At 54.4% G+C, this 20,969-nt stretch overlaps 1 protein-coding gene across 2 annotated transcripts in view; it reads right to left on the reverse strand.

Annotated features, from left to right (window-relative positions):
- MAPK4 (mitogen-activated protein kinase 4) overlaps positions 1-20,969 on the reverse strand; it is a 53,639-nt gene that overhangs the window by 20,815 nt on the left and 11,855 nt on the right. For both annotated transcript variants that reach the window (XM_072922260.1, XM_041711193.2), the window contains exon 2: positions 3,576-4,300. In XM_072922260.1, the coding sequence (XP_072778361.1) occupies positions 3,576-4,121 (546 nt within the window). In that variant the 5' untranslated portion in view covers positions 4,122-4,300. The remainder of the gene's footprint in view (positions 1-3,575; positions 4,301-20,969) is intronic.

The following is a 20,969-nucleotide window of genomic DNA, read 5'->3' on the forward strand; positions in this document are numbered from 1 at the left end:
AGCCCTGGAACACCCAGCTCTGACAAACCCAGCCCTGGAAAACCCAGCTGTGACAAACCCAGCTCTGACAAACCCAGCTGTGGCAAACCCAGCTCTGACAAACCCAGCTGTGACAAACCCAGCTCTGACAAACCCAGCCCTGGCAAACCCAGCCTGGCAAACCCAGCCCTGGCAAACCCAGCCCTGACAAACCCAGCCCTGACAAACCCAGCCCTGACAAACCCAGCCCTGACAAACCCAGCCTGGCAAACCCAGCCTGGCAAACCCAGCCCTGACAAACCCAGCCCTGACAAACCCAGCCCTGACAAACCCAGCCCTGACAAACCCAGCTCTGGCAAACCCAGCCTTGACAAACCCAGCTCTGACAAACCCAGCCTGGCAAACCCAGCCTGGCAAACCCAGCCCTGCAAACCCAGCCCTGACAAACCCAGCCCTGACAAACCCAGCCTGGCAAACCCAGCCCTGACAAACCCAGCCCTGACAAACCCAGCCCTGACAAACCCAGCCCTGACAAACCCAGCCCTGACAAACCCAGCCCTGACAAACCCAGCCCTGACAAACCCAGCTGGGACAAACCCAGCCTTGACAAACCCAGCTCTGACAAACCCAGCCTGGCAAACCCAGCCTGGCAAACCCAGCCCTGCAAACCCAGCCCTGACAAACCCAGCTCTGACAAACCCAGCCTGGCAAACCCAGCCCTGACAAACCCAGCTCTGACAAACCCAGCCCTGACAAACCCAGCCGTGGCAAACCCAGCTCTGACAAACCCAGCTCTGACAAACCCAGCCCTGACAAACCCAGCCGTGGCAAACCCAGCCCTGACAAACCCAGCTCTGACAAACCCAGCCCTGACAAACCCAGCTCTGGCAAACCCAGCCTGGGCAAACCCAGCGGTGGCAATCCCAGCTCTGACAAACCCAGCCCTGACAAACCCAGCCCTGGCAAACCCAGCCCTGGCAAACCCAGCTCTGACAAACCCAGCCCTGACAAACCCAGCCCTGACAAAGCCAGCTCTGACAAACCCTGCCCTGGTAAACCCAGCTGTGACAAACCCAGCTCTGGCAAACCCAGCCTGGCAAACCCAGCCCTGCAAACCCAGCCCTGACAAACCCAGCCTGGCAAACCCAGCCCTGACAAACCCAGCCTGGCAAACCCAGCCCTGACAAACCCAGCCCTGACAAACCCAGCCCTGACAAACCCAACCCTGACAAACCCAGCCTGGCAAACCCAGCCCTGCAAACCCAGCCCTGACAAACCCAGCCTGGCAAACCCAGCCCTGACAAACCCAGCCCTGGCAAACCCAGCTGTGACAAACCCAGCCCTGACAAACCCAGCTCTGGCAAACCCAGTTCTGACAAACCCAGCTCTGGCAAACCCAGCCCTGACAAACCCAGCCCTGACAAACCCAGCCCTGACAAACCCAGCCCTGACAAACCCAACCCTGACAAACCCAGCCCTGACAAACCCAGCCCTGACAAACCCAGCTCTGACAAACCCAGCCCTGACAAACCCAGCCCTGACAAACCCAACCCTGACAAACCCAGCCCTGACAAACCCAGCCCTGACAAACCCAGCCTGGGCAAACCCAGCTCTGACAAACCCAGCCCTGGCAAACCCAGCCCTGGTAAACCCAGCCCTGGCAAACCCAGCCCTGACAAACCCAGCTCTGACAAACCCAGCTCTGACAAACCCAGCTCTGACAAACCCAGCCCTAACCCAAACCCAGCCCTGGCAAACCCAGCTCTGATAAAACCAGCTCTGACAAACCCATCCTTGCCACCACCAGGATCACCAACAGCTGATGCTATCTGCTGCTTCCAGCTCTGCTCTGGACCAGCCTCCAGCTTTCTCTGCACACTCACATGGGCTTTTTTGCACTGATCCTCCAGCCTCCCACCCTGTGAGGAATTGGAGATATTCATGGCATCTGCCAGAGTTAAACACCAACATGAAGCTGCAGCCCTTGACAGCTCCTTCCACTGCACTGGCTGTCATTGAGGCAACAGAGGATTGCTTAGAAATAATAATAATTCCGCAGCAGACACCAACAGATGACTCCTGAGCTGACCCCACTGTCTTTGACAACACTGTTGTCCTTAAATCAGAGACTTTCTGTGTTCATGTAGCCTGCCTTGTTTGCAGGGGTTTTCTCTGGGAGTTGCCTGATTTTAAAACAAACAAATCACACGTTTCAAAAGCTGGGAGACTCTTTCTGAGCTGGGCCATAAATAATGAGTGAGGAAGGGAGCACAGAAAGGGCAGGCAGTGTGACAGGGACCCCATGCTTGCTTCCTGCAGCTTTGTTCCTTTTCCCCAGGCTCTGTTTCTCCCCACATCCCAGGCTCATATCCAGAATAAATCAGCTCAGGATCATGAGATTGTCTTTTTGCCATCCCAGAGCAACGGGCAGGAGCCCACTGGTGAGTCCAAAGCGCATTTAAACCTCAGCACAGGCACAACGACAGATCCATGCAGGACCCCAGCTGCACCCACAGACACATCCAGCTCTTGAGAACAGATTCCATCTGATCTCGCAGCACCAAAGAGTGGCTTTAACCAGAAGCCAGCTGCAGACCACGCCGTGGCTTTGCGTTCTCCCAGGAACACGTGGGCTGACGGAGCCTCTGCCACGCTCCTCCACTGCTCAAGAGCTCCAGCCTGGAAGGCAACCTGCAATTTACATCTGCAGCTGTGCTCAGGATCCATTAGCACCGGGACTGTGTGTTACAGAGCCTTCTCAGCCATTATCCCTCCCTCCCTGCCTCCCACGCCGCCTGCCCGCTGTCAGCACTGCAGGCTGCCCCGGTCACTCGTGTTTTTGTGGCTTCATGATACTGAGTGCCAAGCAGCAAAGAACTTCATGTGTCATTTGGATCCAGACCTCAGATGAAAGGATTTGGCTGAGCCTCAAAGACCCACTCCTCTCCCTCTATGTTAAATGAATGTAATTCAAACAAAATCGGGTTTTTAAGAAGCGAGGACAAAGCCCAGCAGAGTGGGTGTGGACATGCCAGGTCCCCTCTCCACGTGCTTCCAGCAGCTTGTGCTTTTTAACAGCAGCAGAGCAAGAAACACAGAGCTTAGTCATTTGAGTAAATCAAGCAAACACACGCCTCCCCACCGTCCACTGCTGAGACAGAACAAAATACCTGAGTGTGTGTTTGATATACACAGCATAAAGCAAAGCAATGCAGCTGATGGGCACTCAAATCCTTCCCCTGCGCTCTTTGCAGAGCCCTGGGGACTCTGGCAGAGCTCAGTGCATGGGCTGTGCCCAGAAACCATGGAAGGCCAGGCTGGACAGGGCTCTGAGCAGCCCCTTCCAGTGGAAGGTGTCCCTGCTCCTAGCTGGGAGGTTGGGCTGAACGAGTTTTAAAGGTCCCTTCCCACCCAAACTGTGACTCCCTGGACATGTGTCATGGCTCGGGGCAGAGCAGCCACCAGCAGTGACCACCCAGCAGGGCTCCCAGCCGCCCAAAGAGGCTCCAGCTCCGCTGGAAGATCCCCCACAGCCCACCCACATCACGCCACAGACACCATCTGACCCCTGTGCTGGCCAGCCGGGCACTGCCTACCTTGTGCGAGTAGTGCTGATCCACGATCCTGGCCAGGCCGAAGTCGCCGATCTTCAGCACCAGATCCTCCGTGCTGATGAAGATGTTGGCCGGCTTGAGGTCGCGGTGCAGGACGTTGGCCGAGTGGATGTACTTGAGCCCGCGCAGCAGCTGGTACATGAAGAGCTTGGCGTGCTCCTCAGCCAGCTTGCCCTGCTCCAGCAGCCGCGCCAGGTCCGTCTCCATGTACTCCTGCACGATGTACACCATGTTGAACTTGAAGAAATCCCCGCGCAGCTTGGCGCCCTTGGGGCCCAGCACCTCGTAGACCTTGACGATGTTCTCGTGGTCGAGGCGGCGGATGATCTTGATCTCGCGGAAGGCGTGCTTGACGCTGCGGGCGTCGCTCAGCGTCAGCTTCTTCACGGCCACCTTGCGGCAGCTGCGGCTGTCCAGGGCCGACAGCACCAGCCCGTTGGCCCCGAAGCCCAGCGGGCGAAAGTTGACGAAGCGGCAGCCCAGGTCGTAGCCGTACATGCTGGCGATGCAGTCGCACTTCTCTGCCATCGCGCGCTCCGGCTCTCCCCGCTCCGCCGCCCTCGTCACTCGAAAAGTCGGGAATGTCCCAGGGTGTCCGGGTCAGAAACGCGGCTGGAAATGAAGCCCCTCATTGTTACTCACAGGTGCCTGGGGAGGGGTCTCACTCTCAGCCCATCACTTCGAGGCGACACAGCGTGAAAATAAATCTGAGGATACACACACACACAGAGAAATGAAACGTTTTAAACGGACTTTCCGAGCAGCACAGAGAAACACAGCCCAGAGATCTCTATCAAAGTAAAAGGGTTTGTTTTCTTGGGGTTAAAAAATCCTGCACTGGTGGGAAGGGAAGGGAAGGGAAGGGAAGGGAAGGGAAGGGAAGGGAAGGGAAGGGAAGGGAAGGGAAGGGAAGGGAAGGGAAGGGAAGGGAAGGGAAGGGAAGGGAAGGGAAGGGAAGGGAAGGGAAGGGAAGGGAAGGGAAGGGAAGGGAAGGGAAGGGAAGGGAAGGGAAGGGAAGGGAAGGGAAGGGAAGGGAAGGGAAGGGAAGGGAAGGGAAGGGAAGGGAAGGGAAGGGAAGGGAAGGGAAGGGAAGGGAAGGGAAGGGAAGGGAAGGGAAGGGAAGGGAAGGGAAGGGAAGGGAAGGGAAGGGAAGGGAAGGGAAGGGAAGGAGAAGGAAAAGAGAAGGAGAAGGAGAAGGAGAAGGAAAAGAGAAGGCGGAGAAGGAGAAGGAGAAGGAGAAGGAGAAGGAGAAGGAGAAGGAGAAGGAGAAGGAGAAGGAGAAGGAGAAGGAGAAGGAGAAGGAGAAGGAGAAGGAGAAGGAGAAGGAGAAGGAGAAGGAGAAGGAGAAGGAGAAGGAGAAGGAGAAGGAGAAGGAGAAGGAGAAGGAGAAGGAGGAGAAAGCCAGAACATGCTCAAATCCTTCCAACTTGTCCCCTTGAACCCCATTGGAAAACCCCCAAAATTCTGCTTTTCCACCCTGTGTTAATTCACCTACCACACCACTCATTCCCTGCCCATGTACCAGCTCGATGTAGGCTGACCATGAGCAAAGCCGTGACCTTTCAGGGGATCATCAGTTATCCCCTCCCAAGGCACGCAGCACCACCAGCATTTTTCAGCTGCTTAATTTTCCCTTTTCCATTTGTAAGATGCAGAGAGCTGTAACTCTTCCTTTCCCCTTTCTCCTCCCCGATGGTCAGCACAGGGTTCTGACTGCACCACGTCTCCCTGCAGTTTTTGTGAGTCCAGAGGAGCAAGGACGCCTCTCCTGCCTGAGCCTGGCCCTGTCCTGCTCCCAGACACCCCTGAAGTCTTGCTGCACCCACTATCTGCCCTCGTGACACCCTCTGAGGGTCCTTCCAGGCTGGGGGACCTGTGGGACCACCCGGCTGCACAGGGGCCGTGACCCTGCACAGGGAGGTCCCAGGTTACCCACTGGGCTCAGTGCTGCCCAGAGGAGGAACACTGAAATGAAATGAAATGAAATGAAATATAAAATAAAATAAAATAAAATAAAATAAAATAAAATAAAATAAAATAAAATAAAATAAAATAAAATAAAATAAAATAAAATAAAATAGAAAATTTTAATGAAATAAAATAATTAAAATAAAATTTAAAAATTAAAATGAAATGAAATAAAATAATTAAAATAAAATACAAAAATTAAAATGAAATGAAATGAAATGAAATGAAATAAAATAAAAGTAATTAAAATTTTAAAAATAAAATTTAAAAAATCAAAATAAAATTAAATAAAAGAATTAAAATAAAATTCAAAAAATAAAATAAAATAAAATAAAATAAAATAAAATAAAATAAAATAAAATAAAATAAAATAAAATAAAATAAAATAAAATAAAATAAAATAAAATAATAAAATAAAATAAAATAAAATAAAATAAAATAAAATAAAATAAAATAAAATAAAATAAAATAAAATAAAATAAAATAAAACAAAACAAAACAACTATGGATCTGCTCCTGTTGTGTTCTTCATGCCGGAAAGTTTGGCTCTCTTAGAGCCCCTGACCACCAGAGCTGCTCCATTAACCTGGCAGAGGGTTCGCAGCCTGTCCTGTGCCCTGCACTCCCCAGGCAGTGCTGCTGGGACCCTCCTGCTCCCTGGCAGAAGTTACCAGGAATAACAAATGGGCAGAGAAAGCGTTTAGCGCTGAGCCATCACCCCTGGCTGAGGGCATGGAATGAAGGCGCATCTGAGGCAGGCAGGACATAGGCAGGGCAGGGATACCCTCTGAGGAGCCTCTGCCAGCAGCCACCGAGCCGTTTGGCAAGCGCTGCCTGCTCCTCCAGTCGGGAAGCAAAAATAATTACAGCCTCTCTTCAATCCAGCAATTATCTCCAGTGCTGGCGTTGGCAGGCGAGGGATGTGCAGAGAAAGCTGCTGGTGCTCTCAGGGAGTGGGGCAGGCACCAGAGAGGCAAACCTGGGGCGCAAAACCAGATGGGGAGCACGGGGAGGTGGATAAATCCTGAGGCTCTGCAAGGAAGGAGCAGGAAGGTGCCCCAGCGTGGTGACCCGGCTGCGAGGCAGCACCAGGGCTTTTTCCATGTGGGGAATCACCTGAGCTTGCCCAGCCTGTGCTGCAGACCCCAGCCTCTGCACAGCTCTCCGGGAGAGAGGCTGCGAGGAAAGGAAAACAAACAGAAGTGACCAAAACCTCCTGCTGGCCAAGGGGACACTGTGAAATGGGGCTGGGATCAATGTGTGTCGGAATCTGCAGGTATTGATGATTCTGAGATTGTAAAAGTCTCTGTCTGTCAGCCCCGCTGCCAAAGCAGAAGCCATAATTGGTCTGTGCTGGTTTCAAGGTTGTTTATTCTGTTTATCTCTAACATGTTCTGCTGCCCTGCCGCAGCTCTGTCCTGCAGGGCAGCGTGTGGGGCTCTGCCCTCAGTGGGATGGTACAAACATTAAATACCACAAACTACCTGTGCTGGATTTACAATAACGTGTCAATGTAACACCCCTCAGTGGGATGTTACAAACATTATATATTAAAAACTATGTGTGCTATATTTACAATAACGTGCCAGTGTAACACCCCTCAGTGGGATGTTACAAACATTAAATACCACAAACTACCTGTGCTATATTTACAATAACGTGCCAATATCTGTCACCTACGTTGGACAGTGTGTCCCCAGCCTGAACCAACAGAAAAATGCCAACACCACAGTGAAACATAGAGGGCATGAAGAAGGAGAAAAAGGACAAGGCACACCCAATTTCCTCCATCTTGTCCCCTCTGAACCCCTAATCTAGAAACCTAAAATTTTACTTTTGCACCCACACTTAATTATTACTGATATCAAACACTCAGAGCTTGTAATTCATCCTGTAAGATTGAAAACTCTTTTCCATGGACAGAGATCACAGCCAGTGTCTCTGGGGGCTCTGTCCAGGGGGGTTCTGACCCTGCCAGGGTCCCAGGGCAGCCAGAGGGAAGCCCTGGGTTCCCACAAATGTGCTTCAACACGGTGCCTTTGGGACCCATCTCCACACACCGAGGTGGCCCCAGCAGCCAGCCCAGCACGCTGCTCAGCTCTCTGCAGCTCTGCCCTCCTGGGCTGGGGGACCGGGTGGTCCTGGAGGTCCTTCCAAGCACACCCTGTCAGCAGAGCCCAGGAGCGCGGGGCAGCGGAGCCCAGGAGCGTGGGGCAGGACCCAGCGCGAGCTCTCACGCCGAGCTGCTTGGCTCAGCCCAGAAAGAAACCGAGTTCTGCCTCGTCAGCCCAATTATTAATAATTAGTAGAGCTCTAGGAGCACTGAAAGGGAAAGTGCAACACACGGGGGGAAGAAAAGGGAAGAAAGAGCCCTGTTTTTCCTCACAAGCAGAACGATGGCTGTGTGTCGCACCCACAGCTGAGCCAGGGCGCTGCTGCAGCTTCTGCAGGCAGAGGGGCCGAGGCAGAACAGCCCTAAAGGATGGTCCTGGAGCCCAGCACGTCACAGCCCTGTCCTCATGTGGCTGTGTCTCTCGTTGAACATCCAGGGAAAAGCTGCTGGCAAACACAGGGAGCTGCTCCACGGCCAAGGGACCAGCAATCAGCATCCCATGGGAGTGGGAGAGAGGCAGGCCAAGAGAAGGGATTCTGCCCCTCTGCCCCTGTGCTCTGCTCAGAGCCCACTGCAGAGCTGCCCCAGCCCTGGCTCCAGCAGCACAAGGACGTGGAGCTGCTGGAGCCAGCCCAGAGGAGGCCACGGAGCTGCTGCCAGGGCTGGAGCCCCTCTGCTCTGGAGCCAGCCTGGCAGAGCTGGGGCTGTTCCCCTGCACAAGAGAAGCTCCAGGGAGAGCTCAGAGCCCCTGCCACGGCCTCAAGGGGCTCCAGGAGAGCTGCAGAGGGACTGGGGACAAGGCAGGCAGGGACAGCACACAGGGAATGGCTCCCACTGCCAGAGGGCAGGGACAGATGGGATATTGGGAATTAGGAATTGCTGGCTGGGAGGGTGGGCAGGCCCTGGCACAGGGTGCCCAGAGCAGCTGTGGCTGCCCCTGGATCCCTGGAAATGTCCCAGGCCAGGCTGGATGGGGCTTGGAGCCACCTGGGACAGTGTAAGGTGTCCCTGCCAATGGCATGGGGTGGGATGGGATGACCCTGAAGTCCCTTCCACCCAAACCACCCTGGGATTCAGTGACTGAGCTCTGTCTGCATCTGCTCTCTGCCTGCTCCACCCAGGACAGCAGCAAAGCCCCGGACCAGGCTGAGCAGCCTCGCTGGCAGCCCAAGGAGTTAATTCTCCCTGCCTGCCCCAGTCTCCAAACCACACCTGGCTCTCACCAGAAGCCCCAAGGGAACGCCATCAGCAGCCCTGGTTTCTGCGCTGGCCGTGGCTCTCCCTGGCTGCTGTGGTGAAGAAGGTTTAATTTCCTCATGAGAGCTGCTGTCGCTCCACAGAACCAACCAGAGCCGTGATGGACACAAAACATAAAACGGGGCCACCAGACCAGGGTGCAGCAGCTTTCAGGCTGGCCAGGCCAGGCTCTGGTGCCCACTCAGGGAGCCAAACCTGGTGGGAGGTTTGGGAGAGCTGCAGCAGAGCACAGCCAGCAGCTCCTGCCGCACAGCAGAGAGGGAGCAGCAGATTTTGGGAGCACCCAAGTGGCGTGCAGGGAACACACCCGACCTGTTCACACGGGGCAGGCACCCAGCCTGCTCCTGTGTGCTTCGCTGGCCTGCTGGGGCCAGCAAAACACAGAGACAGCAGTTCCGAGGGACCTAAGGCAGTGCTCGCTTCATTCCCAGCCCTTTCCCAGTCGCTGTCAGTCCCAGCTCAGAGAGAGGAAAGCGCTGGGTGCCCCCAAGGCACACACCAGCAGGGCTCCTGTGGTGCAGACCATGGATCCCCTGATTTAATAAATATCTGTCATCACCCAAAGGTGCCACCAGCCTGCCCTGCAGCCACGGGAACGGATGGACACGGGGAGGGGACCAGGAAAGGATGGGGGAGCTTAAACCACCGAATTAAAAACCAAAACCACCCTGCACTTAAGAATAATGCAGGAAATGTCGAGCTATTCCCTCCGGATGAACACTCAGTGTGGTTTCACAGATTCAATTCACTTCTCACTCGCTTTTTCACCAGGGGCAGCCCCAGCAGCTGCCTCTACAGATGCAGAGATTTTATAATTGGCACCCTTAGTGCCATAAAGTACAAAGATAGGGGAAGAATTTAGAAGTTTTCTCTCATTGTTCCATCCTTCCTCTCTCTGTCCTGTGTGCAAGGGCAGCGTTCGCCCTGGCGATGCTGCTGGGATTCGTGCTGACCTTCATCCTCGTTTCTGCTGCCTTCATCCTCTGAAGGCTCGGGGTGCCCTCACAGGGCGTGGCGGGGCTCAGGGTGCCCTCACAGGGACTCTGGCTGCCCTCACAGTGGCTCTCTGCTGTCACATGCCAGCGAGCTCCCAGCACTTCCCAGCACAAGCCCGAGGGTGACACCTGAGTGAGCTTTTCCTTGTCCCCAGCCCCGCTGCAAGGGCAGTGATCTCCCTAGCTGGGTGAATCCACCAAACCTGGAGAACCTGAGCACCACAGGTGCTGATTAGGGTGGGATGGCAGTGATCTCTGGCTCACACACCTCTGAAAGGGACGGACCCCACAGGGCCCCACACCTCGTATCTCGGGTGGCTCTGGCAACAGCACAATGAGGTTCATTTTTTCCCCATTTCTCTTCACCCCAGCATTCCTCCCCCCTCAGCCAAAGCCATCCTTCATCCTGTCCTGCTGTCCCCTGCCTGTCTTCAGGAAACCTCTCCAAGCTTCAGTCACAGGGCCGGAGCTCCTGAAGCAGCAGCAAACAAGGACAAGGCTCCTGCTGCTCTTTGCTCCCACGCCAGCGGCTGCTCCAAGGCTGAAATTTAATTATTGCAGCCCATCAATAAACATGGCTCTGCAGAGCATCCCACGGAGAGCCCCAGGGATGGTGGGGAAAGCTCTGCTCTCCTCCTCTGCTGCAGCTCCAGCTCCAAACCACAGCGCCTGGCTCCCTGCTTTGTGCCCTCCTGCCTCGCCCAGGAGCACCAGAGTTCTGACACAGGGCTGGGGGTCCCTGTCCCCCCTTCTTGTGACCCCCCCACACCCCCACACCGAGGGCTGTGCCCTGCTCTGGCACTGGGAGCCCAGCAGGACACTGGACAGGACATCCCTGGGACACAGGGACATCACGGGGTGAGAACCCACCCAGCAAAACTAGCCTGACCTCAGCAGAAGAAGCTGTTCAGGGAATCATCGAGGCTGGAAAAGGCCTCTAAGCTCACCTAGTCCAAACATTAACCCAGTGCCAGCACACCACAGCCCCAGATGCCACATCCACAGGCCTGCAGAACACTTCCAAAGTCCCCAAAACCCCAAAGCACAGCCAACGAACCGCTCATCGCTGAAGGATGCTCAGGAGCAAGGGAGGCTCCTGGGCTGTGTGTCCCCTGTGCCGGGGTCTCCACCCGGCCCCCCAGGCACCCTGATGGCTCTGGGAGCTGCCTGGGAGCCAGGGCTGTGCCGGGAGCTGCTCGGGGCGAGGCTCCTGCTGATCCCCCAGCAGAATCAGACCCCCTCAGCCAGAGCTGGTCACGGCAGAGACAGAGACGGACAGTGAAACCAGCACAGCCCAGTTTGTGGAGGGAACGTTATGGGTGTTCTCGGTTCATCAGAGAGAAAGGAGAGTTTATAACCAAGTTAGAGCCTGGAAAGAGTTGCAAAGGAATGTAAATAATTCTCTATCTCTCTTGTTGTTCATACTGTTTATAGATATGTTCTGCCACCGTGCGTCACTCACTGCACACCAATGCTGTGAGATGTTTTTACTTTAAGACCAATGAAATTGGTCTGCACGATGCTCTCTATAAAAGAGCGATGTATTTGAAATAAAGTAGTCAGTGTTCCCATCATCCAGCCTTCTGAACTGGAGTTCTTTCTTTCCGGTCCTGCCTCAGACAGAACCTCACCACCCCGGCCCACTCACTGGAGCCGCACGGCACACCAGTGCCCGGCGATCCGAGCAGCCTGCCCTCCCAAATCCTGCTCTCAGGGGTGTCCCACTCCCCTGGCAGCCCGGCTGTGCCCAACAGCAGCCATGCAGGCTGCTTGGGAGTGCATCGTGTTCCTGTCCCCCCGAAAACACGACTTTTCGAAATGTGCTTACTACCAGGAGCCATGCAGAAACTCTTCAGCAAGATGAGCAGACGTTCCACCAGCTAACAGCCAGAAGGCATCAAGCAGCACTGTCACAGGAGGGCAAAATCTTCGTGAGCCAGAGGGAAAAGGCAAACCGAAGGGAAACAGCACAGAACGACCCCAAATCCTGGCGTGACCAGCAGTAAAACACGCAGATTTCCTGTGAGCTGTGAACAAGCAGAGCAGCTTCACCCAGCTCTGCAAAGCCAGCTCTGCTGCCCAAACCTGACTCAGGGAAACAGGAATTCTCCTCCTTAACAGCTAGGGCAATTGTGAACAGGCCAAAATACACTCAAAAAAAAAAAATAAAAGGAGAAAGAAAGATCAGACAACGCTCATTAGCTCGCAGAAAGAACAGAAAACAAAGAACTTGCTGACACTCACAGGGGCTTTAGGCAGTGTGGGAAAGCCACCCATCTGTTCCTGACCCAGCCCTGGCCAGTCAGCCGTGGAGGGCTGAGCAGAGCCAGGCCTGGGGACAGCCTCGTTTCCCAGTGGGACCCAGCAGGTGAAACTGGGCTGCCTGCAGCCAGACAGCGACCAGACAGTGCCTGAACAAACAGGGCTGGGCCCGTGGGCCAGCAGGGACACCCTGCTGCCTGCCCCCCACCCCTGGCACGGTATCTTCCCCTGGCAGCGGCACCCACCCGTGCCACGCACCCACACAGCTGGATGGCCAGCAGCTCCTGGCCCTGCGGCTCAGCACAGACCCTGGCCCTGGTCAGCCCCAGATCTTGTCCCTGGTCAGCCCCAGCTCTTGTCCCTGGTCAGCCTCAGCTCTTGTCCTTGGTCAGTCCCAGCTCCAGTCCCTGGCCAGTTCCAGTCCCTGGCCAGCTTCTGTCCCTGGCCAGTCCCAGTCCCTGGTCAGCGCCAGTCCTTGACCCAGGTCAGTCCCAGCCCCAGCCCCAGGTCAGCCCCAGCTCCTGTCCCAGGTCAGTCCCAGTCCTTGGTCAGTCCTAGCCCCAGTCCCAGTCCCAGCCCCAGTCCCAGTCCCAGTCCCAGTCCCAGTCCCAGTCCCAGTCCGTCCCAGTCCCAGCCCCAGTCCCAGTCCCAGTCCCAGTCCCAGCCCCAGCTCCAGTCCCAGGTCAGTCCCAGTCCCAGTCCCAGCTTCTGTCCCAGTCCCAGTTCCAGCCCCAGTCCCAGGTCAGCCCCAGCTCCTGTCCCAGGTCAGCCCCAGTCCCAGTCCCAATTTCAGTCCCAGTCCCAGGTCAGTCCCAGTCCCAGTTCCAGTCCCAGCCCCCAGTCCCAGTCCCAGGTCAGTCCCAACTCCAGTCCCAGTCCCACTTCCAGCCCCAGTCCCAGTCCCAGTCCCAGTCCCAGTCCCAGTCCCAGTCCCAGTCCCAGTCCCAGGTCAGTCCCAGTTCCAGCCCCAGTTTCAGCCCCAGACCCAGCCCCAGTCCCAGGTCAGTCCCAGTCCCTGGCCAGTCCCAGTCCCTGGCCAGCTTCTGTCCCTGGCCAGTCCCAGTCCCTGGTCAGTCCCAGCCCCAGTCCCAGGTCAGTCCCAGTCCCAGTCCCAGTCCCAGTCCCAGTCCCAGTCCCAGTTCCAGCCCCAGTCCCAGCCTCAGTCCCAGTCCCAGTCCCAGTTCCAGCCCCAGTCCCAGTTCCAGTCCCAGCTCCAGTTCCAGGTCAGTCCCAGTCCCAGCCCCAGCCCCAACCCCAGCCCCAGTCCCAGGTCAGTCCCAGTCCCAGTCCCAGTCCCAGTCCCAGTCCCAGTCCCAGTCCCAGTCCCAGCCTCAGCCCCAGCCCCAGCCCCAGTCCCAGTCCCAGGTCAGTCCCAGTCCCAGTCCCAGTCCCAGTCCCAGTCCCAGTCCCAGTCCCAGTCCCAGCCCCAGTCCCAGTCCCAGTCCCAGTCCCAGTCCCTGGTCAGCCCCAGTCCTTGACCCAGGTCAGTCCCAGCCCCAGCCCCAGGTCAGCCCCAGCTCCTGTCCCAGTTCCAGCCCCAGTCCCAGGTCAGTCCCAGTCCCAGGTCAGTCCCAGTCCCAGGTCAGTCCCAGTCCCAGACCCAGTCCCAGCCCCAGTCCCAGCTCCAGTCCCAGTCCCAGGTCAGTCCCAGTCCCAGTCCCAGCCCCAATCCCAGTCCCAGTCCCAGCCCCAGTCCCATTCCCAGCCCCAGCCCCAGTCCCAGTCCCAGTCCCAGCTCCAGTCCCAGTCCCACTCCCAGTCCCAGTCCCAGCCCTGCCAGCTGTGGTTCCCATCCCTCACTTTTGCTGGCTGACAACACATTGATTTAAAACCAGCAGAATTATCTCCGTTACCAAAATAAAGCAGTTCCTGGAAGGGATGACTCAGAAGCCTCTCCCCTCGCCATAAATCAGAGCAGAAACATGATACCTCATTGGGGCAAATAACTTTGCCCTTTTGGTTTGGCACCTGCAGCCTTTTCCTCTAGAAAAAAGGAGATTAGAAATCCACTCGGAACCGGCACTTTGTTGGAGAGCTGAGCCTTTCCTCCCCGGGACGCCACGGGTCAGGGCTTTGCCTGTGTTATCACTGGAGGGGCTGGACAAAGATAAGCAAAAGCAGGATGGATATTAAAAAAATAAAATTTGGAAAAACACACAGAAACAGCCCTGGAGGTTTTCGTGCTGTCTCTGAGAAGCCTGCGCCAGGAATTTGCCCCAAAGGAGGTATGTGCAGCATGTGCCAGCAAGGCAGAGCAGAGGCAGAGCTGCTCCTCCGACCCTCCTCAGATGTGGGAACCCAGGGCTTCCCTCTGGCTGCCCTGGGACCCTTCAGGGGTCAGGAACCCCCTGTACAGAGCCCCCAGAGACACTGTCTGTGATCTCTGTCCATGGAAAAGAGTTTTCAATCTTACAGGGTGAATTACAAGCTCTCAGGGTTTGATATGAGTAATAATTAAGTGTGGCACAGGTGCAAAAGTAAAATTTTAGGATTCTAGATTAGGGGTCCAAAGGGGACAAGATGGAGGAAATTGGGTGTGCCTTGTCCTTTTCCTCCTTCTTCATGCCCTCCATGTTTCACTGTGGTGTTGGCATTTTTCTGTTGGTTCAGGCTGGGGACACACTGTCCAACGTAGGTGACAGATATTGGCACGTTATTGTAAATCCAGCACAGGTAGTTTGTGGTATTTAATGTTTGTAACATCCCACTGAGGGGTGTTACGGTGCATTATTGTAAATATAGCACAGGCAGTTTTTAATATATAATGTTTGTAACATCCCACTGAGGGGTGTTACATTGGCGCATTATTGTAAATATAGCACAGGCAGTTTTTAATATATAATGTTTGTAACATTCCCACTGAGGGGTGTTACATTGGCACGTTATTGTAAATATAGTACACGTAGTTTCTGGTATTTAATGTTTGTAACATCCCACTGAGGGCAGAGCCCCACACGCTGCCCTGCAGGACAGAGCTGCGGCAGGGCAGCAGAACATGTTAGAGATAAACAGAATAAACAACCTTGAAACAGCACAGACCAATTATGGCTTCTGCTTTGGCAACGGGGCTGACAGAGACTTTTACAATCTCGGGATCACCAATACCACAGATTCCGACACCCAGAGACAGGTATCTCTGCAGAGACAGCCTGTGTCCTCTCCAAACACCGCACAGAGGAGCCTGCACAGGGGCTGTACCTCCCTGCCATCCTCCTGCTGCCCAGCTCGCTGTGGGGCCGCATCGCTCACAGATCCGCGTGGGCAAGCAACGAGCCCGGGCTCCGAGGGCAGGGAAGCGGCCTGCTGTGGTTTGATACGGAAAAATAATTTTTTTAGAAGGAAGAGGTTAATTTGGATGTTGACTAATTAAAGATAGACATGCTTTTGAGAATATAGAAGGGTTAAAAGCGGAATTTTTAAGAGAACTTGGTTTTTTTTGGTTTTGGTTAGTGTTTAGTGTAGCTTTTTTCTTGTTTGGCTTGTGGCTGGGAGGGGGAGGGTTAGGGTTAGGGTTAGGGTTAGGGTTAGGGTTAGGGTTAGGGTTAGGGTTTGGGTTAGGGTTAGGGTTAGGGTTAGGGTTAGGGTTAGGGTTAGGGTTAGGGTTAGGGTTAGGGTTTGGGTTAGGGTTAGGGTTAGGGTTGGGTTAGGGTTAGGGTGAGGGTTAGGGTTGGGTTAGGGTTAGGGTTAGGTTAGGGTTAGGGTTAGGGTTAGGGTTAGGGTTAGTGCTAGGGTTAGGTTAGGGTTAGGGTTAGGGTTAAGGTTAGGGTTCGGGTTAGGGTTAGGGTTAGTGCTAGGGTTAGGTTAGGGTTAGGGTTAGGGTTAAGGTTAGGGTTCGGGTTAGGGTTAGGGTTAGGGTTAGGGTTGGGTTAGGGTTAGGGTTAGGGTTAGGGTTAGGGTTAGGGTTAGGGTTAGGGTTAGGGTTAGGGTTAGTGTTAGGGTTAGGGTTAGGGTTAGGGTTAGGGTTAGGGTTAGGTTAGGGTTAGGGTTAGGGTTAGGGTTAGGGTTAGGGTTAGGGTTAGGGTTAGGGTTAAGGTTAGGGTTAGGTTTAGGGTTAGGGTTAGGCTTAGGGTTAGGGTTAGGGTTTGGTTTAGGGTTAGGGATAGGGTTAGGGTTACGGTTAGGATTTGGGTTAGGTTTAGGGATAGGGTTAGGGTTAGGGTTTGGGTTAGGATTAGTGTCAAGGTTAGGCTTAGGTTTAGGCTTAGGCTAAATGGGGAAGTGTCTGGAGGGGCCACGTGAGGAGCAGTGAGGCCACCCGGCCCGTTTGTGTGGAGGAGAGGGTTAGGGTTAGGGTTAGGGTTAGGGTTAGGGTTAGGGTTAGGGTTAGGGTTAGGGTTAGGGTTAGGGTTAGGGTTAGGGTTAGGGTTAGGTTTAGTGTCAGGGTTAGGGTTAGGGTTAGGGTTAGGGTTAGGGTTAGGGTTGGGGTTAGTGTCAGGGTTAGGCTTAGGTTTAGGCTTAGATTTAGGCTTAGGCTTAATGGGGAAGTGTCTTGAGGGGCCAAGTGAGGAGCAGTGAGGCCACCAGGCCCGTGTGGGTGGAGGAGACTGAGGGAAGAGCTCACCGCAGTTACGGCTTCCTTGTGAGTGGAACAGCAGGGGCAGACACTGATCTTCCTTCAGGGGTGACGGGGACGGCACCAGGGAAGGGCTGAAGCTGTGCCAGGCAGATTTGGGTGGGATATCAGGGAAAGGCTCTTCCCCAGAGGGGCTGGCACTGCCCAGGCTCCCCAGGGAATGGTCACTGCCAGAGCTCCAGGAGCCTTTGGACAGCGCTGCCAGGGATGCACAGGGTGGGATTGTTGGGGGGTCTGTGCAGGGCAGGAGCTGGGCTGGGTGATCCTTGGGAATCCCTTCCACCTCAGGGTGTTGGGTGATTCGATGATGATGGGACAAGGCTACTGAGCAGACCTTGAACCAAGCAGAGCCAGCACCAAGCACAACCAGAATGTGTTTGGAGAATTGTTTCCCTGGGGTGATTGCTTGGTTGGATTCTAGTGAGGATTGTTTGAGCCTGATGGCCAGTCCAACCCACCTGGGGCTGGACTCTCAATAGGAAGTCACGAGTTGTGAGTTAGATACAGTAGTTAGAAAAAGTAGGTTTGTAGTTTTAGTGTCTCCTTTAAATAGTATATTAATGCATTTTAGCATAGTTATAATAAAGAAATCATTCACCCTCTGAACTGGAGTCAGACACCATCATTTCCTCCCATGGGTTCACCTGCATTTACAACAGGAGGCAACACTCCACACCCCAAAATCTGCCTTTTCCTCGGCTGGCTCCCCAGAGAGAGGAGCCATCCCGCAGCTGCAAACAGGGACAGCGGGAATCCCACACGTCGTGTGGCAAAGCTGCAGTAAGAAATAATCCCTCCTGCTTTAATGCCACCCAGCAATCTTGGGACACCCTGCTGCACAGCCGTGGGGTGCCAGAGGCCGGCAAAGCTGAGCGACAGTGGCAAAAAGGTCACAATTTCCCAGGGAATCACAACAAAAATATTGTAAGTCCTGCTCCTGAAACAGACTGACCAAACCCAAAATGTGCTTCCCATATAACAGACAGGGAATAAAAGGCTTTGCTGGACCACTGCTAAAGCTTGCTGTCAGTATAATCACCTATCACTATAATGAGATTACATGGATTATCTGCATTTTAAGGAAACATCAATGAGCTGCACAGCCTTTCTAGGCAGGTTTTTAGAGCTGCACGGGGATAATACCGGAAAAACCGGGAGGTTATTTTTAGGAAGCATTTCTCCAAATAACCCGGGCGGATCACAAGGCAGCAGAGGTGTGCTCGTGCGGGCAGGAGATGAATGAATGAAGGCCGCAGAGGGGAACAGATCCACCCCTGGTCTCCCTTGGCTGAGCTGCACATATTTTATATTTATTATTATGCACAAATTAACGGAGCTGGACCCAGGCTGGTGTTCCTGCCGTGCAAGATGGACTCAAGGGCTGGAGGGGAATGGGAGCACAGCAAGGCTGAGCTGGGATGAAGGCCACAGGGCTCTCCCTGGCTGCACACAGGGTAGCTCCCAGGAAAACATCCCCAAAATCGAGTCTGAAGTGAAGACTTCCCCACCACCGCGGCATCCAGCGCCAGGTGGGACCCACGGCTCTGTCCCATGGTCACCTGGAGGAACAGGGCTGCTGTGCAGGCACCACATTCTCACCCAGGAAATCCCACACCCATGTACTCCCACTCATTTTCTCCTCAGGATTTAAGAGAAACTCCCAGGCAATCTGTTTTGTTTGTTTTTTTTTTCCCATTGCTTTTTGTCCTTGGAGCTTACTCCTACAAAATACCCATCGACCATCCAAAACAAACTGTGCGCTTCATTTTCCAAAGTCCTCTACTCTTCCTTTCCAGCCTGGAAGCCTTGGGGAACTGTTTGAGGATATTTTGCTCCCCATGTTCCACCCAGCCATAAACCTGCACCTTCTCCCTCTCCTTGTGACTCAGCCAGGGTTGTGAATAAAACCCAATTAGGGATTAAACATCAGAGCAGCACAGCAAAGGGATGGCCCCTACCCCAGGCAGCTCACAGCCTGGGATCTGCAGCTCCCACCATGGCGAAGCGACAAAAATAACCCATTAAAAAGTCACTTTAATTGCCTTGCCAGCGGTTTGCACCAACTCCAGCGAAAGCTGGAGGTAAAAATGAATTAAAAGCCTTAAATAGAAAATTCTCTTTCATAACTCCCACTTTTACCCTTAAATTTTAATGGGGTCGTGGTGAGGGAGGAGGCACATCCAGCCAGTCCTCCAGCTGCCCTGCAACAAGGACCAGCCTGGGTTCTGCTGGGTTTGCTCCACCACGGCTCCTCTGCAGGCACCCAGGCTGTCCCGGGATAGACACACAGGCTGTTCTGGGACAGACACACAGATTGTCCTGGGACAGACACCCAGGCTGTCCTGGGATAGACACCCAGGCTGTCCTGGGATAGACACCCAGGCTGTCCTGGGACACAGAGATTGTCCTGGGACAAACACCCAGGCTGTCCTGGGATAGACACCCAGGGTGTTCTGGGATAGACACCCAGGCTGTCCTGGGATAGACACCCAGACTGTCCTGGGACAGACACCCAGGCTGTCCTGGGACAGACACACTTATTGTCCTGGGACACCCAGGCTGTCCTGGGACAGCCAGGCTGCTGCCCAGCACAGCTCAGGCAAGCCCTCAAGCTCGCATTCCTCAGGCCAAGCAAGTTTAAACCAGGACAACAGCATTCAGAAGGTGAATCCTGCACCAGAGTCCCCCAGAGCCCTGGAAGTTCTGTCCCATGTGTGGTTTGTGCTCCTCAGCCACTGCCCAGGGCAGAATCCCAGAGGATCACGGGCTAACGAGCACGTCCCAAACACCAAGAGCTGCATGGTGTGGAGCCAACCAAGGATTTTTGGGAATAACAAACAAGGCCTGTTGGTAAAAACACAAGAGATGGGATGGAGAAGGGGCCATATGGAGGCAGGGCAGCATTTTCTGGGACACACCTACTGGTTGTGGCTCCTGCAGAAAAGCACAACCCAGCTCAGCACGGGTGCAGGGATGGGACTGAGAAGGACCGGGCACTGTAGTGGGGAACGAGCCCATCCGAGACCCCAAAGCCTCCAACCCATTTCCAGAAAGGTCTGAAAGAACTGCTGTGAATGAGAATGACTTGCACAAAAAGTGGGAAACTTCTCCCCAGGGAGTGGAAGAATTAAATGTGCCCCACAAAGCACAGGGCCCCAGGACATCCCATTAACTGGATTGACACTGGAAGCAGGACTAGTTCTTCTCTCTCATTCTCTCCTTTCTTTTTAATTCATCTTTCTTTCTCTCTCCCCTTTCATCTTATCCCTCCATCCAAACCCCACTGCTGTGTGCTCATGCTGGAGATCAAGCACCAAGACACCACGCCAAGGGCACAATCCACCAAAAATCTCTGTGAGCTTTTGTTGTTCCTCTCAGCCCGTGAGCCCTGAGCGCTCCCTGGTCCCTCGGGGTGGGATGCCACACTCAGCACTCCCTGGTTCTGGCTCAGGGGGAGAAATGTTCCACCACCACCCTTCTGGTGGACAGAAACGCTCGAGCAGGAGGTGAGCAGAGGTCTCAGAGCCCAAAAATCCCGCTGCCCACCCAGACCCGGAGCCCAGAAGGGAGCAGGGAGCGGGGCAGCAGCTCACAGCACAGCTGGGAGCTTGCTGGTGGGTTTTGGGTGGTCTGCTCTGCTCCCAGACCTGATGGTTTAAACACAGGCTTAGAGCACGGCCTTGCTGAGAGCAACTCAATCAAGCTCAGGCTCCAGACCCCACAATGCCCAGCATTTATTAGCTAAATATTGCTCTGAAATGTCCCTTTGCTCTGCCCAGGACTGTGAAAGAGCCATCAGGACGGAGCAGTTTCACAGCTTTAATCCCTTCCTTCACATTTGGCTCCAGTGGGCAGCAACAAGACCACTTTGCAAAAGGAATTGCGCCAATGAAACCTGACTGAGGGGTTTGGTTTCTAAATCCTTAGAGACTTAGAAACTCACTTTTTTTCCTCCCCTTTCTACCTCTGTTGCTCAAAAAATCCTCATGTTTCTGAGGCATTTTGCAGCTCTTCGCTGGGACGAAGAAAAGCTGACACATATCACGGCAGCAAAAATTAGTTTTGCTGTCTGAGTAGTAGCAGGCACGTGAGATTTATCCAGATAAAGGAGGTCAGAGTGGGAAATGAGCTGAGATTCCAGGCTGTGAGTCCAAACCCTGGGGAGATTTGGCGTTTCCAGGGTGCTGGGCACCGTGCAGCCCCAGCAG

This window comes from Taeniopygia guttata, chromosome Z (assembly GCF_048771995.1).
Source record: "Taeniopygia guttata chromosome Z, bTaeGut7.mat, whole genome shotgun sequence".
NCBI lineage: Eukaryota > Metazoa > Chordata > Aves > Passeriformes > Estrildidae > Taeniopygia > Taeniopygia guttata.